Source organism: Macrosteles quadrilineatus, unplaced genomic scaffold (genome assembly GCF_028750875.1).
Source record: "Macrosteles quadrilineatus isolate MER2022 unplaced genomic scaffold, UCM_ALF_1.0 Scaffold_1__1_contigs__length_201487025, whole genome shotgun sequence".
In the NCBI taxonomy this organism is placed as follows: Eukaryota; Metazoa; Arthropoda; class Insecta; order Hemiptera; family Cicadellidae; genus Macrosteles; species Macrosteles quadrilineatus.
This window is the reverse complement of record NW_026542594.1, coordinates 25215093-25241442: the sequence shown is the minus strand read 5'-3', so window position 1 is coordinate 25241442 and position 26350 is coordinate 25215093. Positions and strand designations below refer to the sequence as shown.

General features: G+C 35.4%; 1 protein-coding gene across 1 annotated transcript in view; it reads right to left on the bottom strand.

The window, feature by feature from the left end:
* The window catches only part of LOC129005268 (CD63 antigen), a 33670-nt gene that overhangs the window by 6926 nt on the left and 394 nt on the right, over positions 1-26350 (bottom strand). The window contains exons 2-4 of the mRNA XM_054434110.1: positions 13833-14021; positions 10878-11048; positions 4270-4491 (exon numbers count right to left, since the gene is read on the bottom strand). Coding sequence (XP_054290085.1) covers positions 4270-4491; positions 10878-11048; positions 13833-14021 — 582 coding nt within the window. The remainder of the gene's footprint in view (positions 1-4269; positions 4492-10877; positions 11049-13832; positions 14022-26350) is intronic.

Genomic DNA, 26350 nt, shown 5'->3' with positions numbered 1-26350 from the left:
TTTATTTACAATCTGTTCATTTTTAGAACATTTAGCAAATATAATAACAACTATTAATAAAACGTTAGTTAATCTCTGTCCATTGACAGAGCTACCTTAAAAATATTTCAATGAACAAATAAATAACTAAATAAACAAGGGAAAATTAAATTGTTCAAACAAAACGTGAGCTTAGGTCCAAAACATGAATCCTTTTGAGCCTGTATATACTGGTACTGTTGTCCAAGAGGTTTAGAGATAGGTGATTAGGGTGATTTTCAAGTTTCTTTAGATATTTTGCACTAAATTTGGTTATTTCCTCTTCAACCGTAGGAATTCCACAGTCCTTGTGAAGGATATTGTTATTAACATACCACGGGGCTTGCAGGATGAACCTTAAAACTTTTGACTGAAATCGTTGGATGATGTTTATGTTCGACATACTGGATGTTCCCCACAGTTGGATTAATAGGTCAGCCAATTGAGCGGAGTAAGCAAGCATTGAAATAAACAAATAACTTTAATTTGTTGTCATGATTCAAATTGAACACATGATGACGTCACCATAGCAACAATCCAATTGAATTCTCGTGGTTGGTTGGAAGAGTTGAAGGAAATATGAATCCAGTCAGCTGTTTCTATTAGGTCATTGATTTTTACTTTTATATATGAGTAATGGTAAAACTGGGTGTTTGTAATAGCATAAAGATAAGTATTATTTTGTCAGTATCCTAATAAGCTTAAAACATTGCAGTTTATTTAAACAAGTTAGTTTGTTTAGCTCCCATTTATGTAATAGGCCTATAGGCTACCTTCTTATTTTTTCCAACTAAAACATTTAGCCAATTAGTGTACTTTGCTCAGCGAACAGAATGACAGAAGAAGGTGACTATATATAGCAATACCATAGTCAAAGGTCACCACAGAAAGTAAGGCGTGGCCAATTTCACGAGCCGATGATACCCTGAAAAAGATGGTGGTTGCCGCGACGCTATTGGTGACGTTTGCGCTAGTCCCGGCTGTTGGCAAAATGGGCCTACTGTACTCAATAAATAGATTAGATTTTAAAGACGGCACTGGATAGAGAATTGATGCATTAAACGAGAATATATTTATTCATCGTGCTAAATTACAGCATGATTAAGTAAAATACTGTATATGCATAATACACTACTGTACAACAAAATTATTAAACTCAAATATAAAAGACGTTTTTATATTAGGCTATGGCAATTCAATTTGAGTTGTTGAACCCAACGATATACAACACTTTATATCGTTGGTTGAACCCTCACTGTGTTGATGTAAATGTCACTGTTGATGCATAATGTCTATTGGGTTGTAGTAAATTTTCAACCCGACATAAAAATGCCAACATGCTGTTCTGTTAGCTGTAATAATTCATCATACAGTATTACGGAAAAATTAGGAATATTATATCACGCTTATTTTATAACTGGACTCCCGTACATGCCAAGCAGTCTAGGCTCTACTTTTCGTAATTATTACCTTTTTACCGTATCTTCATCTTTTACCCAAAAGGGATTGATGGCGTCAGACTTTCAAATAAAGAATTTATATACATTTAAACAAACAGACATAAATACTGAACATATATTTACAACATTGGCATGTATAAGTAACTGTGTCTGTATTTCTGTACAGAGAAAATTATTTCCACACTTAAGTTATAAATTGGACTCTTAAACAAGTTTAGATAAATATTTAATTATAATAAATATCTATAACTGAACTTCTGTATAGGCCTAGCAGTCTAGGCATTAGACCTACGCATCGTAATCGTAACTGTACAATACTAACCTATTATTTAAACACCTTAGTTAAAGTGGACTTCTATAAAAGCCTAGGTAATTAGTCGCAACTGGACTTTAGTGTGCAAGCCTAGCAAATCACTGTATTTATATAGGATAGGCTACCGTTAATAATAGTTGAAAATACTGAATTCCTGCTTCAGAAATACAGTTTCTATAATTTTCAATATGAATACTATCTTTCACTGTTTATAAACTAATATTTACCACAAAACTAATAGCAATAACAACAATCAAAAGAAATAATCTGCTTGGAATAGTTCAGTAAGGCCGCCAGAAATTATGCGAATCAATGTATTATTAATCAACGCTTGATGGTATTCATCGGACTCCTTTTCTTTTGTACTGTCTTTTGTAAATAGGCCATATGTGCATGTGCAAGCTGAGGTGCCCGTGGGTACACAATGTCGAGTCGCCTACGCTACGATTCTTTGTTTACATCTACGTTGTTATCCCGTAACCATCATGGCAACCCATAATACTCATGTTAAACATTGCAAATTGTATGTCAATCTAAAAGTGTACAGGTATTATCAAATTGAAATTTGTTTGTTTCGAAACATCAAAAATATTTCTCGAAATACCCCTGGTAAGTTTCGATTCAATATGTTCAGCCGTTATTGAGTTAATTGATTACATAGTTTGCATAAGGTCCGATCTCAAAGAGCTTCGCTCGCTCCGCTCAATAAAGTTAACAACTATTAATCTATTATATTTTCTTTCTTTATTAAAAAAAAAAAACATATAATTTCCCAATTTATCTCTAACCCATTTTGAGGAGCTTAATAAACAAATAATTTAGTAGGCCCTACCTTCAAGTATTTTTGTACGGTTATTGGTTATAAGGAGAAAATTCAAAAAAACTTAAATTTAAAAGTTATTCTTATGGAGTAAACTGTTGTAGTTTGCTTGTTTAAGGATATATTTTGATCAAACTTGGCAAATGTATTTATTTTATACTAAGCTATCAATATTTTACCCAACACATTTTTTACCCTCCCTGTAGCAGCAAACCTAGGTATTCGTTAAACTTAATGTTATTGATTAGACTATTGGATCATACAGACAGATAACGCCTTCCTTTCAGCACATGTTTTGGTACTTTCCTGTTAAAGGGAACATTCATTATTATCGATGATTTATTTTCGATATATCGATAGTTTTGTTTTCCATCCGATATATTGATAGTAACAAATTGAAACATATCAGCTGACAAGTACGATATAGGATACAGTAAATAAATATTGTTCAGTATCAACAAACATTAAAAAAAATATTAGCCTATATTAAAATGAAACTGTTCTAAACCAACCTTACCAACCAAACTTGCTGTAACATTTCAAAAATCTGGTTGATAGCCTATTCCCCATATGCATTTTCTCTTCTGTTATCAAATGGAATTTTGAAACGGTAACTTAGCCTATACAGCAAGTTTGGTTAGTTATGTTAGGTTAGTTTAGAATAGTTCCATGTCCTAATCCAATATATAGGCTATTTTTTTTGCCTAGACAAGGTTAGTTCCTAATTTGTAATTTAAATGCGTTTGAAGATATTAAGACAGAAGGAATACCAATCGTGAAGTAAAACAAAAATATCGATATATCGAAAATAAATCAGCGATAATAATGAATGTTCCCTTTAACAGGAAAGTACCCATGTTTTAATCATGAAAAATATCTGCCTGGCCACAAGAACAAATCCACAAAAGGGAGCTGCAAGGTTTTGATAGGTACACATGTGTACATCATGTGCCTTTTAAATCCAGAAGCAAGAGATACAGTAGAACCTCTTTAATCCGAACCGGGGGTAGTTCGGACTATTGAAAAGTTTGGATTACAGAACATATTGTTGTTTTTACATAACAATAGCTTAAGCGTGGCTAAAATGGATCATAATTGTTAAGGGAAAAGTGAACAAATGCTTTTAAAAATAAAATACTGTGTTTATTTAATAGCCCACAGTAGTAAACAGTACTGTACATTAAATACAGTATACAACAAAGAAGTACTGTACTGTGTTTAGAGTACAGCAATAAGGCGTTCGGATTAGTGGACATTTGGATTACGGGGGTTCGGATTAAAGAGGTTTTACTGTAGTTCAAATTGTAAAAATATTATTTATTTCAAATAAATTTCTAAAATTTTGGGTGTGATTTTTTCCCATAAGCAAATTAGGTCTAGGCCTAAGGGTTTATTTTCCATGTGCTTGAGATCTGTGCATAGTATGACTGACTGCACAAGTATGTGCGTAGTATGTGCTTGTATGACTGAAGCACAACATCGGCAGTGATTTACAGCCTCAATAATCAAATCCTCAGTTGAGTTATACAACCTGTGTTGTGGTTGAGTGAACGAATGTCACTTTATCGTATACTTACAGTACCGGTAGGCCTAAAAGCGATTATTACATCATCGTTTTATTTGTATGAAAATGGTTTCAAAACTTAGGTAGTTGTCACCTGTATAAAGCCGATTGTGAGCCCAGTTCCGCCGATGGTGGATGCGTTCTCTTTGACAATGTCTCCTAGAGCCATGATGCAGGGAGTCTTGTGCAGCTCGGGAGAGTTAACAGTGCAAGTGACCACACCAATGGCTCCCTTCTTGGGACTGCAGCAAGTCATTGGCAGATCCTTCAGTATCTTGGTCCAGTCTGTGTAGTTCTTGGTACCGCAGCATGACAACTGCGACATAAAAGCAACAATTATAAAAAGCACATTACATTTTTAGAGGTTCATAGAGAAGTTAGACTACACTTTTGTATTGAAATCAGGGCAGTAATTTTAGGGAACAGTAAATTTTTAATACGAATAAAATAATAAATTCACTAAGTGAATGTGAAGAGTACAATTATCTATATTACATTTTACGCAAAGAACAAGCCTAAGAAGATAAACGGCAATTCAAACATCGATTTAAAATTATAATTGAAGCCCATATCACGTCAGTTCATATCACGGGGGTACTTGCACATTGTTGTGCTGTGTGTTTTGAGACCTAACAACTCGAAGAAACTGGATTGTGACATACGAAAATAATTGAAAAATTGTGTATTGTCCGCACAGAGCTCATCAAAAAGGGTGTAATATAACCCTTTCGATTCTCTTGCACTAAGCATTGGATGAACGTATATTTTTCTCTTCCTTTGTCTCCTTTTCTTCAGAAGTACGGTAACAGAAGGAGAAGATACTTATAATCACTCATTATTCAGTTTTGATAATTTCACATAGTTTTTGTGATTTTTTATTATTTTCTGTTAATGTTTCTGTTTATTTAACTTGATTGGTGTTATCCTTTAGTTGTTCTTTTAACATATGTTTCTATTTCTTCTTTTTACAGTATAATATGAAAGTGCATAGGGTTGATTATATCAATTAGGATTATATCAATTGGGCCTTAACATACCGCCCGCCAAAAGAAACATTTTCTTTTCAATAAGGAACATTTACAAAACTATGTGATTAAGTAGCTACTGCATTTGCTTAAACTGAAACTGATGACTTGCTCTGCTTCTGTAGAAATATTCACTTTCTTTTTTATTCCAAGTATGATGTTTAGATGTATTGTGTAGCTTAGGTCTTTGAGAAAAAGGTGTGCCAGTGTCTATGCGAGTTTTAGCATTATAGATCCGGCTCGAAGGACCATAATGTATTTTCAGATAAGTTATCAATGAAGTTTCTCAAAGCCTTTGGAGATTTTGAAGTTACTGGAGATATGTTTTGTATTTCATCCAAGTAAAATGTAGCAAGTTTACGCTTATTTTGAAATCTAGATACAAAACTTTGCCAAGTAATGGTATAATTGACATCAGTAATGGGGAGATTCTTTGCTAACCTCAATGCATCATTTGTACATGAGCCAATAAGGTACATGAACCGTTCAATGTTTGACAATGATTTATTTTCATGCACTAGTTGTCTAAATAAATCATAAAAGGTAGGCCATTCCTTGAAGTTGCCAGAAAATGTAGGCAAACTAATTTTAGGTCACTTTGCTTGGCTTTGTACGGGCAAATGGTTAGTTTCAATTCTAGAACTAGGTGGTTGTACTTGTTCAATTTCGGGAGGGACAATCTTTGACATAATAGTTAAAATGTAGTAATATTTGTCACTAACACTATCAGAAAGCTCTTCTACTTTACTATAATCTGATTCATCTAATTGACTTTTCAAAGCAATTATTTCTGATTGGAGTGTGTTAAATTCCTCAAATAACTCATGAATGGATGCACTACGAATTTTAAAGGATTCACAATCTTCAGACTCGGTGGTTATTCCTAAGCTTAAGCCTAGATTATAAACTTTGTCTATTTTCTTTAAAGCACAATTTCTACGAAACTGGACCGCATCAAGTTGGCTTTTAAGTTTCTTAACTACTTCATCCGTCATCTTACTGAAGTGGGTTAGAAGAAACTAGCTTGAAATGTTGTAGTCTAACAATGGGACTAATTGTGGCTGTACATACAAGGTAAAGTAATTGAAAAGGGTCAAAAGAACAAAAAATGAATAAGAGATGTAAATTCAGGTCAAATTCAGGTCCAATATACCAAAGCTTAGACTGTGATTGTGTAGCTTGTTGATTCCTGGATGGGAAAACAGCACAATGTGAATCTGTTGATTCCTTGGTGGAAAACAGTAATCTTCAAACTGTAGAAATTGATAAAAATGGACTTACAATAGATGCTGTGCACAATTAATCCGGCTCGAAGGACCATAATGTTTTTGATAATTTGATTTTAAATACACTTTTGTTAGACATAAATGTAACACTCACTTCATATTTTAATTCTTTATTTTACAACATTATTCTTGTATTATTTCTTGTGTTTTTGTTGTTCTTTTAACATATGTTTCTATTTCTTCTTTTTACAGTATAATATGAAAGTGCATAGGGTTGATTATATCAATTGGGCCTTAACATTATTCACTGTAAACATACCGCTCATAACAAGTACAAGTACAAGACAAACACTCACAACAAAATGAGTAACGGCTGTAAAATTCTAGCTACTCAACTGGCTACTAGGTTTGGTGGCCAGTGCGTCGCCAGCTACTATCGCTGGCGACGTCGCCAGGTTACCTCGTTTAATAGGGGCCTTATTGATTATTTTGGTAGCATGGGCTTCCCTTCCCTCCGAGAGAGAGGAGTTGCAAAAATGAGATATTATGCAACTTTTTATCTTAATAAACAATGTCGTAATTTGCTTCAACAATTAATAACATTGCCGTTTTGGGGGAAATCAAAGATGGCTGAAAGTCCTGCCGACTCTTAGGTCAGATTTTAAACAAAAACCAAAAAATAATTGATATCTGCAACTGTAAACATAAACCACCTTATGAAATGAAAATAATTTTAAAATGTGCAATTTACACTTAGAACCCTTAGTACATAATTAAGTCAGAGTTCAGGGAGACACCATAATTCGGCGATCGCTCAAGGAAGGGGTGGAGCCCAGGAGTAAACAATTAGGCGGGACAGTGGCGTAGATACGGGGGGGATCAGGGGGATATATCCCCCCCTTCAACCTATAATGGGTAAACATATTGTTATAACATTTAAAAAATAATGTTTTAACGTGTGCAATGAAATAGTGAACCTTTTTAATTTTACTTCTATTATTGTATTAAGCTTGTTTTTTCAAAAGTATACTTTCAATATCAATAAATCGTAAATAAACTCAACTGCAATGCCAGTGAAAGTAGTATGGTTTTTGCGCGCAAAACAGAGTACAGACACAAGTCAAGGAAGGTCAACAGCCTTAGCCTATCCGCCCCTCCCCTACCACCACCACTTCACCTTTTACACCTACCTGAAATTAATCGTTTTAACGTGAGCAATAAAATAGTTAATCAAATGTCATGCCTATTGTACTAAGCTTGTTTGTTTGTACGTATACTTTAATTATCGATAAATAAATGGTAACAGATGAACTACATGCCGGTATCCGGTAGCAGTGGTGGGGTTAGATATTTACGCGCCAAACAGACGTGAGTCACCGTACGTTCCGCGTTCAACCGCCCATCGAGCCATCGACACCCTCCTCCTCTACCCCGTCACCCACACTACGCTTGATCTGTCGTCTGGTGTTAATTATTGTGCCAGTGTGTTTTTATGATTTTCGTATTCCGTGGTGTCTCATGAGTGTTATTTTATGTCGAAACAAAGTAAACTGATCGGGTTTTTTGCCCCGAAAAGAAAGATTTGATGGCGTTAGCTGGTGTGGCAATGGAACAACAAAGTTAAAAGATTTTATTACTCGCCTTTGAAATATTTTTTTTTTTAATAGGCCAAGTCCCGTTAACATATTAATCAAAATATTCAGTGTTAAAGTGTTAAAAAATTGCATAAAATTGTATTAAGTATTAACACCAGATTTCACTTCCTAAACGCTTAAAAATAGTGTTTAGAGAAGTTATTTTTCTACCATTTTCCGGGGGAGGACCCCCGAACCCCCCTTGGGGCGGCAGACGCCGATCTCGCCAAGGGCCGCAAAGTCCATGCCATGCCTGATTGAAATCGTCCGTCAACAGTACAATTAAAAGTGGCAGAATTTATCATTTTTTACTAAATATCTTAAACAAGACATTAGTACATGTTTAAATAATTGCCTTCATTATCACGTAAGGATACCTTTAATACAAAGCCATTTCCCCTCACAGTAACCAATGAATACTAACCTTATAAGAAATTAAATGCCATGTCAAAATTCAGCCTAAGATTTTTTAATTTTGGCAAGTTCCCGCAGCATTCGCTCAGTAGGAAAGGCGCTGCTATTGGGACCCCTCAGCAGTGTGTGAGAGAGAGACAGAGAGAGAGAGAGAGAGAGAGAGAGAGAGAGAGAGAGAGAGAGAGAGAGAGAGAGAGAGAGGGGGAGAGAGAGAGAGAGAGACTGACTACTCCCCATAACCATTTCACTTCTTATAAGGTTTAAGAATTCATTGCAGTAACCTACTCAACTTTAGTATTTACACAGAATGAAAATATCAGTTGCATTTTTCTTGTGATGCTCCTATGAATTTCGTTGGGTCTAGTTTTGAACCATCAAAGAGTTTCTGACTTTTTCAGGATTAAGCCAGCAACCTTTTGAATGTTAGGCGAACACTATAACTAGTGATGGGCCGATTCCGATTCTCGATTCCAAAATACTCTCGATTCCGCCGGAATCGAATCGAGCATTCGATTCGAATCTCCGTGGGTTTGGGATCGATTCCGACTCTCTTCGATTCTTTGATAAAATTGGTTAAAATCAGCCATAAACTTCATATAAAGCAACAAAGAAACAAAATAAATTCAGATTGCTAATGATTTGCTTGCAACTCTGAGCAAACAACAAGTCCTGGTCGTGTCGTCACTAACTCAGCGAGACTAGAGCGAGCGTATTGCAAAAATAATAGATGCGAACTCAATACAGAGGCTTAGTAGCCTACAATGAGAAACAGTTAACAGATGGGAATTGGAGATTCGGGCAAACTGGACTGGAGCGAGTAAGCATTGCGTCACAGCTCACAAGACATACAAGGAAAGGGATGAGCATCGATTTAGATCAACCAGTGGTACCGAGGCTACTAACCACGAATACTAGAAAAGTATAAAAATACCGGTATGGATCATAAACATAAACAAATGACATTTTTGGCCCGATAATACACATTATTTCACATTGCTTAAATGGAACTTCCAAAACATATGTTCAACGCTATTCGTAGAGGATTCGGGCCAACAACGTCATTTGTTTATGTTTATGATCCATACCGGTATTTTTCTAGTATTGGTGCTACTATGTGAATCATTGCATCGCTACATCGATGTTATCAGTAACCGATAACATCGTTGTGAAAACATCGATGTTTTTGGGACTAAGACATAGATTTTTTTCTTCAATTTTTCGTCTGGTCTCTGTACTCTCCAGTAACAGAAAGCATCGATATCTCAATACACTTGGTCAAAAACATCGATGTGAAAAACAATGAAAATCGATAGAAAAACATCGGTGATGCGAAAACATCTACTATCGATGCTCATCCCTAAACAGAGCTGAGCTACCATTCATTACCAAAGTATAACAAAACCCAAAACACTTCGTATTCGGTCCCGAAACGTCACTAGCCTACTCAACGAGACTAGACTAGAGCGAGCGTCCTTTTTATATAGCCTAAAAGCGACTTGGGCTTGGCAATATAATTTTGTACAGTGAATTGGAAGGTTTTAACTACCTATAAATGTTCAAGTGCGCGAAATTGTAAATAAACTTGTTTAGTGTTGCAATCAACGGGTAAATCTTCGAACACTGGGTATTTTAATGGCCGATAGGCAGAGTAGTTTTGCAGGTTCCGTTATCGTCTGCCAACAGTGGCAACACTGATAAAGTGAAAAATACTTAAATGCTCCAGTACGGACGGCATCAACAAATCGTATAGTTGTGAAATAGGCCTAGTAACTTTTCAATTTGTAAGATCAACTTTAACCCCAAAAGTAAAACGTATTGAGCTTGCCTTGTTTTTAGTTATCGTGATTGTTAGTTTGTAGTATTGTTAGGTTTAACTTATTTCGACAAACAAAAATCATGTCTAGAAGGAAGAAAAGTGACGTGTGGGACGTGTATTAATATTATTGATCTATTGCTTAAGCTGTACAATTAATTATGTTTTTGTTTCAACTAGGCCTACTCCTAGAAGTTTATATAAGGTTAGGTTAGTTTGTATATAAATTAAAAATCAAGAATTGGATAGGGGCTGATTTTTTATAATGATAATGAATGATTTTTTATAGTACATAATAAAAGTTATTTTATAATATTCTATAGCTAGTATTTTACAATAACCTTGTAAATGTGTATTGAATGTGTGACATTCAAAATTCTACATATAGATAACATGCTTGGTAAGCTTGTACTGATTTCACAATTTTAAACACATTCATAAAACATAATTGAATTTGGAATCGGAATCGAGATTCGAATTTCAAATTTAAGAATCGGAATCGGAATCGGAATCGGAATCGAGAAATTTTGGAATCGGCCCATCACTAACTATAACCAATCAGTTGAAACCCAGCTGTACACAGTACTTACACCTCCCTGAATGCCGTCCCAAAACTCTGTCCACTCGGCACTCTGATTATATTTGACCATGGTTGAATTCAGCCCATCGGTAACACTTTCATACGCTTCTCCTTTCAGCATGTAGCCTGTCACTCCAACAGCAATCTCAGCGATGAAAATTGCAGCCATGAACACACTGAACTGGAAAATAAATTGACTAATGTATTCATTGCTCATTGACATCAAAAGTTAACTTGAATTTGAATTAGTGACGACATTACCTAAAGGCAATTCATGGTAGGCTACAAGTTCTTATGAAACGTACCGCTAACTAGAACAAGTGTTAAAATTACGATAGTGGTAGGACCTACTTTGGTAGCAACTAGGACTATTAGCTGCACAATCTGATCACCCACCAAGGCAAATAAACACAGTCTGTTCCTTGATAAATAATAAAATAAATGCAATAAATAAACACAGTACATGCTTTAGCCTTCCATATTTTTTTCTTTTACCTTTGCTCTAAGACCAGCTGTAGGAATTTCTTTTGTTTGTTCTTATGAAAAAATAAAAACTCAGCACTGTGTTGTGAATAATTTTACATTGTTAGAATCTTAAACTAAAATAGGGATTGATTTAAAATTAAAAGGATTAGGCCTATATTATTTTTTTATTTCTGTAATATTTTATAAGAACAAGATAAAATCTAGTGTATTCAATTTATTCTCCATTTCAATCACAACTCAATTATTATTGTTATTTACAAAATTAACAATCAGAACAAAACAAAAGTCTTTAACATCTGGAATGCAACCAACATTATAAAATCAAATGCTGCTTCTTGTACAATTAATATAAACATATATTACACTCGCCAACACTTAAAATTTGCTTGGCTCATAATACTTTAAAACTTTAAAATTTCTTCTGACTCTTTGGCTTCTCCAACTTTATAGATCCAATTTCTCCGGCTTGTGCACAGTCCTCTGTGATCTCCTCAAAACTGTAGATGGACTGTATTGTACACCCCGTGGATTCCCAACACCAGACTTCAATCTAGGCAAATAAGGTGAAGCATCATGTCTTGATATTGATGGTGATGTAGACTCCTGTAGAATAGGCAAACCTCTATTGAATTCTTGTTGATGTGCCTCAATAGTCCTTCCAACTTCCTCTTTCCGCACAATGATTTCGTCCTCCTCTACCTCAGTTGGCCTAAGATGGTCTGCATGGCAAACTCTTGTTTTGCCAAGAACACTAACCAAATAAGTAACTGGACTTTTACACTGTAATATACGACCTGGAACCCAACTAACCTTCTCCTGTCTGACTGTTTTAACCAACACCTTCTGATTTTAATTAAAAAATCTACACACACCTCTATGCCTATCTGAGGCTCGTTTCTGCATTTCCTGCTTCTTCCTTGACTCGTCTAGTAGATTAGGTTTTAACATAGTCAATTTTGTTCGAGGTTTCCAACGTAAGAACAGTTCAGCCGGGCTCACACCGATTACTGACGATGGAGTATTACGATATGCGAAAAGAAAGTTATCCAATTTATACTGCAGTGATGTCTGCTGAGATGATTTTTCACCCAAAACTTGCCTTAACAAACTTTTCTTAACTTCTTGAACAGAACGCTCGGCTGTTCCATTGGAGGCAGGGTGATATGGTGGAGAAAATGTTAGTTTCACACAATTTTTTCTAAGAAACTCCCTGAATTCTAGACTGGTAAAAGACGTGCCGTTGTCACACACCAACTCCTCAGGTAAACCATAAGCAGAAAATAGTGTACGAAGTTTCTCAATGGTCTTCCCCGTGGAAATAGAATCCATTAAAAATACTTCCATCCACTTTGAAAAACTATCCACTACAATCAACATTTGCTGTCTGGTGGTTGGATCTTCAGCAAAATCGATATGAATTCGGCGCCATCTCTCGGAAGTTAACGGCCATTGCTGCAATGGAACTTTTGAAGCAGCATTTCTTGTACTTTGACAAATCAAACACGATGACACAGCATCCTCAATTACTTTTTCGATCCCAGGCCACCACACGTGGCTGCGTGCCAACAATTTCATTCGAGTAATTCCAGGATGTTGTTCATGCAATATCTGGATGACTTTACCTTGCAATTTCTTAGGTATGACTACTCTACTGCCCCATAAAATGCAATTTTTATCCACTGACAATTCATCTTTCCTTCTCTGAAATGGAATTAACATTGGGTCTACAATTTCACGCCACCCATACAACATAAAATCCCGAACTTTAGACAACAGTGGGTCTTTATCAGTCAATTGTCCTATCTCTAAAGAAGTGATTGGAGAATCGTCACTCCCCGAATTGAAAAAGTTCATTTCTCTTACACAAGATTCCACATGAGATATATAATTTTCATCCAACTCCAAAGTTTCATTCTCGGGTAGTGGTAAGTGTGACAACGCATCAGCGTGGGGCAAACTGGAACCCTTCCGATATTTTACCTCCCTTTTTTTTTTTGAAGTTTAGATTTATCTTCTTCAGAATCTGGTATAAAAAAAACCTTTACTTTTACTAGACTTACTATCACTCGGAACGAGGTCCGTTTAATTTGACTGCGCCATTGTAATATTTTATAAGAACAAGATAAAATCTAGTGTATTCAATTTATTCTCCATTTCAATCACAACTCAATTATTATTGTTATTTACAAAATTAACAATCAGAACAAAACAAAAGTCTTTAACATCTGGAATGCAACCAACATTATAAAATCAAATGCTGCTTCTTGTACAATTAATATAAACATATATTACAATTTCCTTTATACTTCTTTGGACTTGTATTTCCCACAGAACATCACAAATTGTGTGGTTTGTTTTAATTGAGCAAACTTAGTCAATTTAATATTATCACATTCAATGGTTTTTTGGAAACTACAGAATCAAGGCTGCAGTACACTTAACATATATAATTTAACAATATAGCTAACTTAATACTTACCGTAAATATCATACAGTGACTTTCCTTGATAGCACCACAACAACCAAAAAACGAAACAAAGAATACAAAACATCCGAGGAAAATAAGAACATTGGCTGCACTAGCATAGTCTTGATCAATCACCTTATTGTACTGAGTATTTTCCGACCTGATAATAAGCCCAACAACTATCAGAGATATCCCTGTAAGCTGAAACATAATGAAATGATCTTACTCACTGAACTATTGACACTTCTCTACTGGTAATACCAGGGTGATATTACCGCCGGTTGACATTAATAGAGTGAAGAGATTACGTTATATGGTGAAGTCGGTGTAGGTGAAAGAAAGGTGTTGCCCTCGGGCAACTGAGGGCAAAGAGAAGGATCATACCGGACAGGTGGGGGATAGGACGCTATCGGTGATTGGTTTAATGCTCAACCAACGGTATTAATTTATTTAACTGAATTATCCGTTATATCACTTTTGCCACAAATATAAAATAACATACAAATATACAAATATAAAATGTTATAAACTAATATGATATGGGGTCAAGTGGGGTAATTGGGAGCAAGGGGCTGTTGGAATCACGGGTTGCAGTGATCTTATTTTTGCTTCAAAATTACACATGTTGAATTTTATAATACCTCATATGTTTTTTTTTCGGTTAGGTACCACTAATTTTTTTGATAAAAATTTCATATTTTATTTTTTCTGGTGATTATTTGCTAAATGCTTTCATTTACACTTGTCACAAAAATTTGATTATGATTTTTTGGTATTTTTCTGATTTTTTCCTGGAAGTGTTGAAATGATAAGAAGACTTGAAATGTATTTATTTTTCATCAAGGAATCCATAAAAAATATCAACAATAGCTTCAGATTAACAGATAAAATGTTATAGCCGTGATCACAATTACCCCATCATGGGGTAAATGGAATAACGGGGTGTGTGATAATTAGAATCACCATGATTCCAATATAAGTAATTTGGTAATTACTTAATTAAAATTATTAAGTAATTATTAAAAAAAAATATTAATTTAATTACTTAATATTTTTTATTACTTAGGCTAATAATAATAATTTTTCTAATAAGTAACTTGATTTTCATAAGTAATTTCCAAAATAAGTATTTTGGGTCACCTCTGACATGGCCCTGCAAAAAAGCTCGTAACTCCCAAAGTTGTTAAACTTGAATTCAAAAATTTAAAATTTCTCTGAAAACTGACAACATGGAAAAATTACCCCAATTGCCCCAGAACTGATCTATATAGAAGCATTTGGAAAATACCAACTGTGATTCCATTTGCTCCGGTGTGGTGGGACAATAATTAGGATCACGTGTAGGCCTAAGGGTTTTGAAAAACATTTTTTTCCATACTTTTACTCTGCCTAAAAATTGGAAATTAATTTAGCAATCACTTAAGATACCATTTTATTTGTGCGCAAAGTTTCATAGCTCTATACTGACTAAAAAAAAACTGTGTCACTTCAAAGGTGAATTATACGATTTTCTGATCCCAATTACCCCGCTTGACCCTACATATATTACACATAATCCTTATATCTAATATGTGAAGGCGATTTCTACAAAACACTACTCCTCCGTTAATAATGGATGGATTTTTAAAAACGACGTATCAAAATAAAGTATTTTTTGTGTGGACGCCCCCTTTCAACAATTCCTGTAATAAAAGTCCTCGGGCTTTGCCCCACAGGCCATCAAAGTTGGAGTTTCTCCCATAAGATTAACATGGGGAATCCAAATATTTAATTGGAAACTTTGTCCCCACTAATTTGAGAGAACGGCTGGGCGTAGAAACTTGGTAGAGGTGTCCAAAGAAAGGTCTTGGTCTGTAGATGAGTTATAAAAAGAAAAACTAAGCAAAATTCCTTAGGACTCTGCCCCAGGAGCCTTTAAAGATCCCTCCACAGAGTTGTTTGCATTTTGGCCATGTGAATAATACTTTTTAATGAAACAGCTGTTCATTTTTAAATTGTATTTGAAACAACACATATTTATTGGGAGTTACTGGATACTTATTCTACCAAATAAGTATTTGCAATGTTATTTTCTAATTTTAAAATGATTTTCTTCTTTATCATGTCATGTTTTGCAATAAAACGTTCCATTACGAAATCAGTGGAAAATCCTTTTATCACAGCAATTCTTAAATTATTTGTTATTGAACTATCTTATATCTATTGTACGGGTTTGGTGTCTGCCTTTTTCACCACTTTTGCCTACATTTTATCACATTATTCTACACATATCAAAAATTTATGTAGAAATATCTGCTCTTATCGTGTCTAATAAAATCCAAACATAGAAACATTGCCTAAAATGGTACCCATCTGGACAAATTATTTGCACCTGCCTATATTATAGCCTTTGGCGCACTGGGTTGGTAACATTATTGAAAATAACACGACATTTTGGCTGTAAAATATGGTACAAAGAGAAAATACTATATTTAAGCAGCTACTGTCATGACAGAACGGTCATATTCCTTTTAAACTAGATCACATAATCCTTTATAAGATACGTTGATTAACAATATGTAAACTTCAATATATATGTAACGGCCAATTTACAGTATTTTTGCTTTTTGAAAATGTCCCATTGCTATGTCATTTGCATTATTTGTTGCCAATGAAGCCGCCAACACCATATGAACTTGGAGGCCCCTAACAGTTCAAGAATAAAAGCCAACTTCACTTCAAGTATCATCCTCTACACCTAAAATTCCGTGGAGAGATTATATTGACAACTTTATGTTATTGATAAGGCTGAGACAACTAACTGACATCCCCCATGTCAAGGAATTCCAGCTTTAACAGTAACCCCACAATCAATTTCTCAAAACTATGCTAGAGGGTTCATTCATTGGCACATAAGTACGATATGAACTGACGCGACGTGACGAAGGAAAAATCAAACTTACACTGTAACGGATGTACCTCCCTTTAAAGTAAGAATATGTCTTCCCAAAAAAATATTTTCTTTTCAATTAAATCATATTACACTGATGAAATCACAGAAGTGTTTAGCTACAAAAGATCCACCAATACAATTTTAATACTATTTAAAGGTTCTTCCAAAGGAAGAGATACTATATAACATACTAATAATAACTCCGATGACGTACAGTATAGGAAATATTTTAATCATTGAATGATCAACCAAATTTGGCAACAAAAACAATTAATATCATTATTAATTTTACACTTATTACTCTTTAAACAATGCTAAATGGTCAAAATATGAATATTTCACCCAATTTATCGCAGTTAATTCAATTCAATTCAATTCAAAACATCTTTATTCATTAGTATATAAAATTGTATATACAAGAATGGTGTCAAATTCATCATTACATAAAATATAAACACAAATAAAAGACAAATACAATACACAAGAACAAAACAACAAAATAATAGTCATCTCTCATCTAAATATATAAAAGGCAAAGCCCTCACTGACACACTCACTCACTCACTCATCACTAATTCTCCCACTTCCCATTTACCTAGGAGGCTGAAATTTGGTACACTGATTCTTTAGGCATTAAATAGGAAAACTAAGCTATTTTTATTCTGATCCGACTCTCGGGCTCCGCCCCAGTGGCTCTGGAGTTTCCCATGTTAACCTTATGAGTACTCATATTTAAATGGAATTAATGAATATTAACAGCTGTTTCAATTAAACAAGTTGGTTCTGTTCTATGATGTGCAATAGCATTTAAGTTACAAGGATTACCAACAGGGTTCAGCACTATGTTATTTTAATTTATGACCACTGTACAGCTAATTTGCAACCAAAAAGGACGTGATTGAGCCATGCGAACGAGCTCACTTATGAAGTAAAACGGGGCAAAGCCCGTGGGTACAGCTAGTGTAGGTATAAAACAAAAGTATACTTCAGTGAAAACAAAATATAGTTCAGTGAAACAGCAATAGGCCTAAAACATTTTAGGTGAATTAAAACGTTAGATGAATTAACGTAAGCCTTGAAAGTAACCGTCGATTTTGACGGGATTCACCTAGTATATTGTATTAGTTAGGCTAACTGAAAAAAGATTTCTAGCAATACCTGCTTGTAGACATCAAAATAAGTAGACCTAGCCTACATAGGCTAATTTATATTTTAATATGAAAATATTATGCTTTTGTTACAACAATATGCTGCTGTTGAAAGTAAGGACATTGAAGTAATAGTCTCTGATGAGATAAAATATTAATGGTCTCGATTTTTTTAATACTATACTTGCACAAGGTGCAGTAGGTCTATTGTATAAATGAAAGGATCATTAGCATAAGTGTATGATTTCAAGTGTACCTATTTAGCAGTAGTCCTATGAATGGAAGTTGAAAAGAAATTTTACGGTTATAACTTACAATACCTATATTTAGGCATAGGCCTAAACATTCAAATACATGAGGCAAATAAAATTATTCTAGTAATTTTTGCATGTCTATGATTTATTATTTATTGAAAATTTACACATATTGCACTGCCTTAGGCCAGGGACACACTTACCGGCGAAACCGCCGAGCGCCGGATCCGCCGAAGGTTGAGGGTCAGAACACACTTGTTCCGGCGAAAACTATTTTGCCGGAGCCGGCGACAATAAATAGAGTGCAATGAACTCTGAGCCAGTTTTGTATTAGACTAGTACAGTTCTAGTACAGTTTAGTCTTAGAGGGGTAGCGGATTTCTACCCCCGGATATTTACCCCCATGAAAAAACGCCTACGTCATTTTGACGTCACGAGGGGCGGGGCCTAAACACGGTCGAGAAACAGCCCGCGACTGGAAATTTACCCCCAATATATTATTAAATAATCAACATGTAATTGTTTGATTATAAAGTGATTTGCTATAGCACGGAAATCTACCCCCGGACATCTACCCCCAGAAATCCACCCCCGGACATTTACCCCCGGATATCTACCCCCAGACATTTACCCCCGGATATCTACCCCCGGACATCTACCCCCGGATATCTACCCCCGGAAATCTACCCCCGGATATCTACCCCCGGAAATCTACCCCCGGACATCTACCCCCAGACATCTACCCCCGGACATCTACCCCCAGTGGTTAAATCATAAATATCTGACCCCGGAATTCTACCCTCGGAAATCAACGGCTCTTTGGTTAGTCATTGTCTTGTAATATCCAGTATAAAGTATGCGATATGTCATTGTCTTGTTTAACATGATCTATCTTCCTAATTCAATAAGCTGTAACAGTCCTTTTTCACCCGACCTACCTCGCCGATTGTTACGATTGAGGTGTTTTTTTAAAGCTTAAGATCTTGCGAAGAGCAAAATGGTAATTAAAAAGGATATTTTGATTAGGGCTTCAAAAGGTTGACCCCTAAGCCTTTCATGTTAATTTTCTATCAGAAAGACGTTAAAAAAGCGTTAAAAACTATCTTTTTGATTGAAAATCCACCATTTTTAATTTTTCAACTTTTCATCTTTCACAGCTGTTCGTTATTTCATAGATGTCGTATTCTCCAAACAAATTATTAGTATTTCATAAATTACTGGTAAACATTAGGAGTAAGCTTGACAAAAATGCAAAAAATTGGGGGTTTGAACAAAATTTATTTTAATTCAGAAGTAGTGAGGTCATATTTTATTAAAACGTTTTTATTAGCTCGCTTTCTTATCCGGTACAAATTAGGCAATCTATTTTATACTAACTTCCCGATGAGCTAGAGACTTGAAACTTGAAACATAGCTCACAAATGGAAGACAATGCAATATTATATCATTTAATTTTCATATTTCCCTTGGGCTACGCCCCATGGGCTTGTTTTTATTAATTCGCTTTCTTGCAAATGTTGATACTTCCCGATAAGCTAGAGACTTGAAACTTGAATCATAGCTCACAAATGGATGGCAATGCAATATTGTATCATTTAATCTTCATATTTCCCTTGGGCTACGCCCCATGGGCTTGTTTTTATTAGCTCGCTTTCCTACAAATTTTGGTATCAATTTTACTTGAAGTTCCTGATGAGCTGATGAGCTAGAGACTTGAAATTTGAAACATAGCTCACAAATGGATGACAATGCAACATTATATCATTCAATTTCTATATTTCCCTTGGGCTATTCCCCATGGGCTTCCAAATTTTCCATGTTTACATTTTGAAAGAATGTAAATATATCAATTCATTTAAGTCAGCTGTAAATACTTTAATTTGACAGTTCGAAGAGCAGAGGTTAAGAGGTACAGGTTATGCTCCCAAGAGATTCTTTATGCAAACAAACCTTTCAAAATAAAGATAAACGAGGTGTAAGCCCGTCCTACGTACGGGAGTAGTCAGTTAAAACTGTGTATAAATCAGAACAGCTAGCTTACACGTATAAAGACAAATTTTATAGCAGCCTACAGTAGAAAGAGTAATTATCAATTGAGATTGAGAAAGTGTATAGGCCTAGTCAACGATATCACCTTCCAATTCCATCGCATACCTGCCAACCTGCCTCTTCCATAATCAATATCAACACAATACAATTACTCATACTATACACAATTTCCAGTAGGTCTGAATAGAAACTCCCAAAAAAAAACGAAAACATCCAATGAAATTCACAGTACACATAATTATAACGTTATTAAACGAATCGTCCACACATATCCTTTATATCAATTTCACTGCATCAAATTGCTAAATAAATAAGTGTAAACAAAGAAAAGTAAAAACAACAACATATAGTTTGTTTTGGTAAACAGCTGAGTCAAAAATAAAATACAAAACAAACAAAATAAACAAACCAAGATGAATTAGATCGTGTAAAAATGGATTTTCCTACCTTTTCCTAAAAAGTTGAGCAGTATAATAATTTGCATATCCTTTTTTACAATAAATTAAATAGATTGATATATTTATAGTTAGTAGGTAGGCCATACATTCAATCTAATACATAATTATATGAAAAAAACTCAAATAAACCTTAGATTTCCCACATGCCTCTGTCTTAAACTGATATAAATGCTTGAAATAGATTTAACATCCACACACATTAAAACCAAAAAGGAGAAAATAATTTATAAACAAAAAACTGTTTTCAAAACAAAACGTTTTTAAACGCACTAAAAAGTATAAAGTAATTTTTAAATTACGTGGAGAGTATAAATACTTGTAAGATTTAAAACGAAAAACGTGGGGTGCATGCAATTTATAATAATACATTAGTTCAATAGGTGAAGGTAATTGTAAATAATCTATTGCATGCACCCCACGTTTTTCGTTTTACATCTTGCAAGTATTTATACTCTCCACATAATTTAAAAATTATTTTATACTTTTTTAGTGCGTTTAAAAACGTTTTGTTTTAAAAACAGTTTTTTGTTTATAAATTATTAATGGCTTAAGACACTCGTGTCAATCCACCGAATCCAAAAAGACTATTTAAATCGAATCACGATCGATGCTCTAGTTTTTGAGGAGGAGTAAAATGCCTTCTGGACCTTGACAGACAAGACAGAAATTGAGATAAAGACTTGTTTTGGCTTCTTTAATGTATGAAACGTAAAAATGACCAAAAAATATATAATTTTGAGCAATGTTCATACTAAACTCTAATTTCATTTAAATAAATTCGTAAACCCAAAAGAACCATGAGGTAAAAATACCTTCCCTATCCCGAAATATCCAATTTTTTTCTTTTACATTATTCTCCGTTACTTCACAACCAGCATTGACAACCAGAACCAATCATAAAATATGTTCATGTTTTATTTTTTACGATTAATTGTTTGTGTAAACAACTAGACTTTTTGGCCAATGTAAAACTCTGGATAGTGTCTACGACATAGGGATTATGCTATTTCGTATTAAGGGAAGGTAATTAATAATGAAAAAAATATTAATTCATTAATCAACCTGTGGCAGGCATTTTATCAACATTTAATTGCATTTTTTACCACTAGTAATCAGAAAATAACCTCCTTCAGTGTTATGTTTTAAATTTAACGATCTGCGCTCGTACATGTGCCGTTAGCTATTAGTGTATGTGAAAATTGGTCAACCATTTAAATCACTGTCTGAAAATAAATCAAATGCTTATGGGTTAAACTTTTGAAGCCCTTTATCAAAATATCCTTTTTAATTACCATTTGCGTTGCACTGAATCTTAAACTTAAAAATGACACCTAAATCAGTTACAGCTTAATGAATTGGGAAGATAGATGACATTAAACAAGACAACGACATATCACATGCTTAATACTAGATACTAGGTGAACCCCGTCAGCACGGGGGGTAGATTTCCGGGGGTAGAATTCCGGGGTCGGGCATTTATGATTTGACCACTGGGGGTACATTTCTGGGGGTAGATTTCCGGGGGTAGATGTCTGGGGGTAAATGTCCGGGGGTAGATGTCCGGGGGTAGATGTCTGGGGGTAGATGTCCGGGGGTAGATGTCCGGGGGTAGATGTCTGGGGGTAGATTTCCGGGGGTAAAGATCCGGTGTCAGGTTTATTAGCATTTTGATTAATTACAACTGTTAAGTTAACCGTGAAATGCGAGTTGATTGAATAAATAATAATTTATCCATCCTAAAAGTTCGCGGCCGGAAATCTACCCCCATACATGTGACGTCAAAGTGACGTAGGCGTTTTTTCATGGGGGTAAATATCCGGGGGTAGAAATCCGGCGACCCGTCTTAGAAATGGTGCTGTCGAGACCTCAAAAGTTGGCCTTGCTGTGTTAGATCCACCACAGAAGGAAGAGAAAACACCACCGAACTGTTTGGGTACATCCTATTCTGGAGAACAGACAGCTACATGAAGCTTTTTACACTCTATTTTTACAGTTGAGAAATGAAGACAATAAGTTTTTTAATTATTTTCGAATGTCTGTCCCCTCATTCGACGAGCTACTATCGAAGATTACTGTGCAAAAACAAGGACAAAACATATACATGAGACGCTGGAAAGGCTGGATTCAGTGCGGCACAAATTTGTCGCCAGCTGCTGCTGCCCCTCGTTTTGTTTTTGTCTTTGTAAATTTCCAAAGACCTATCACAAAGTTCTGGTTTCTCATGAACCAAACTAATAAGTAAATCCATATCAACATCTACCATGATGATATACAGATAAACAGACTAAAATGATCAACAGACTAAACAAAAACTAAATTAACTAAATAGCAAAACAAAACTAAATACACCACTTGGACACTGCATACAAATCATAAACAATCACCACCCTCGAGGGTTGAACCAAGACTGAGGAGTGGGGGCAGTCGCAGTCCGGCTGTTTTGCCGGTAAGTGTGTTCATCTCCATAAGGCACAATGCCCCGCTACCCACTGCTCCGGCGAAACCGCCGATCCGGCGAGGTAGAGAATATCCGGTGGTTTCGCCGGAGCATTTTCCCGCCGGATCGGCAGATTCGCCGAACCGGAGAAGTGTGGCCTGCCCCATGCCTTCCTGTGTATCTCAACTTGCTCCGGCGCCGCCGGATCCGGCGTCCGGTGGTTTCGCCGGTAAGTGTGTCCCTGGCCTTATATGGCATGATCAATGCTCTTTAGGTCTATACAATAAAGATTCATTTGATTTAATAAAATGGCTATTCATAGGGTAAGAATCCAGAGGGTAACAGTTGGCTAGGGTTAATCAAGGGCCGCTTTCCACAAATCTAGTTTAACTCTGATTGCGGTCTAACCCTCCGAGTGTCCATAGTTTAGGCCTTAATGTCCACTTATTTTTGGCCCCTTTGCAAGGTTTTATTAAAACGGATCTGAGAAGCTTAAAACAATGTTAATTCTAATGTTCTATATACCATTTTGTTTGGAAAATCATGGGCTTCAATATTATATATAAAACATAAGGAACATTTTTTCAAAAAAAAATTTTTTAGGTAAAAAAAAAATATAATTTCGAAAATTTTCAAAAAAAAAATAAGTTCGCGCTCAATGAAATTGTATAAATTATAGGCCTATAAATATTTGAAAATAGCCACTTTGTTCTAAATTTAATGAGGATTACAAATATATAATCATATAGCGAGGTAAGTTATCAAATAAATAAGTTATGAGCGAAAAACGGATTTCAGTACATAGCGTTTAGCTAAGAATGCATAGCCTAACCATAGCTAGGAATCTGGCTGATAATTTACATCAATATCACTACCTACTTCTTCAGGATCATCAACCAGCACTTCAAAACCACTTAAATCTTCTTATAATGCACCACGTATATCACTACTTTTGATTTTTAACACTAAAACAATGATAAACGTAATAAAACACATCAGTCATCGGTCCGGGGGAACCTAGCTGTTTACAAATACACGCACGTCAGCTGTCTGCTACAATATTTTCGGAACTAAAATGAATAGCGCTTAGAGACAGACCTCTGGAGAAAGCTTAGAATATTACGGAAAGAACGATACCTAACTCGATCCAGTTCAATCCGATTCAGTCAGTCATAGAGCCTTCGCCGTAAACGATGTTTGTGCGTCATAAAAGTGACGCGTGACCCTACACAAAGTGTGTTGTGCGTCATTTTTATGACGCGTGACACTCGGAGGGTTAAACTTTAGTTTATCCTCAGATTTACCTTCCCCAAAATAATTTGCTGAAAATTAACCCAAAATAATAACTAAGTTTTAGGTTTGAGTTAACCCTCTGGGTGAGGCTAATGTGACTGGCGATCTATGGGTTAAAATGATAGCTTGATTTTGATTGGCTGACTTGTTACGTTCGGTAATAGCAAAATATCCTTGTTTGACATTTGTTAAACATAACCTAAAATAAGTTGAACTGGATATATTGTAAATACATCATAAATATATAATTCACAGTATAAATAAGGCTATTGTAAGTTAAGTTATAACCCTAAAATTTGTTTTTCAACTTCCAGGCTTACCACAGGTTTCAAATTTGGGACCCATTTTGTTCCTCTTCTATGTGAAGGATTTACCAGACGTGATAACAGAAGTCTGGCTGTTTGCGAATGATGTTTGATTGATTGATTTACCTTGTTTAGGCTATTTAAACATTGTAGGGCTACATTTTAACCACTAGGTACCGTATATCTTCAGTAATATTTATTTGCTGAGAACAATAAAATGATATATTTGGATTCAGGAGGTAAAAAAACTATAAAGTTAGACATCAAAATTAAAAATTTGTTTGGAGGCACCTAAGGCCTATACTAAATATGCAAAGGATAGGCGTCCGGCAGTGACGTCACCAGATTGTGGGGGCCCAGAACACCATTAACACGATACGGTGGAATGCCATCGGTGTTTGTGGTGTAGTGGAGTACTCGGCTGATATTCAAAAGGTACTTAACTTAGATCGAATTCAGTCAGTGTCACTAATTTTTTGTCAAAGATTTTGCTTAGAATGCAATTTCTTCTTAACTGTACATCTTTTAATAGAATCTGAGGTTTTTATAATTTTATTTTATGAACAGAATTTAAACGTTAGCCTATTCGATTTTATCATCAGCAAGTTTGGTTGGTTAGGTTAGGTTATGACAGTAACTGCCGGACCTAATCCTACCGGACGCATATCCTCTGCCTACCAGCCTAGGTAACCAGTGGCGGCGATAAGAACCCGCGGGCCCCCCCGCAAGTTTTTTCGCCGGGCCCCCCTCTCTCAATGATCTTTAAAAAATTTTCCCATGTATTACTGCCCAAACTTTAAATTTTGCAATAAACTTGACAAGGCATCTCCCGAGGCGTCATTATCGTCTTCCATGATCGCGGCAAAATCATAAATACTTCCCGTAGTCATAAGTCTTGGAAGAAACATTAACATAGTTTACATACCGTGATTGCAAATGCAACCAAACCTATGACATCATTAGATAGCAGTATCATCGTCTCCCACGTTCACAGCCCAATCGAATATAACGGCCTAATATCTCCCCGCGATCCATCGGTGGTGACGGGTAAATCATTATTCCGTAATCGCGGCTAAATCCTAGATATATCTCTCGCTTACCTGACTCAATGTAAACACATCTAAAGTGTGAAGTAAACAAATCTAAAGGGCGGCCTCCTAATAGTAAGACATGTAATGAAATGAAAATCCCTCTTTAGTATCAATGAAAGAATGGAATTATTTATTAGGTAGTGCCCCAGCCACCTAGGTTAATTTGCCGATTGGTCGTAACAAAATTGTCAAGTTTATTTAAGTTGAATCAGCATAGAGGATCCTCTATGGTGTCACCCACTGGGGGCTAGGAGGATTAACATTAATGTTTTATCTTCCTAGGCCAGAGGCCACATTGGTTACAAATACGGCAATATTATTATGCAACCAATTTTGACTGCGCCTTCACACAATCCACGAGGACAGTTGGTAGATAATTTATATCGATCGGTCAAGTAATAGTGTTAGTTTAGCTGTTGTAAACTACTTGAACTATAGGTTTGAACAAATGTTCATCATAAAAAAACGTATTTTAATTCTCATATAAATATTGTTATGATAGGGGACCAGTGTGGCTGAGCCTGTCACACTATCGCGGGCCCGTGTGCCGGTAAACCGAATAT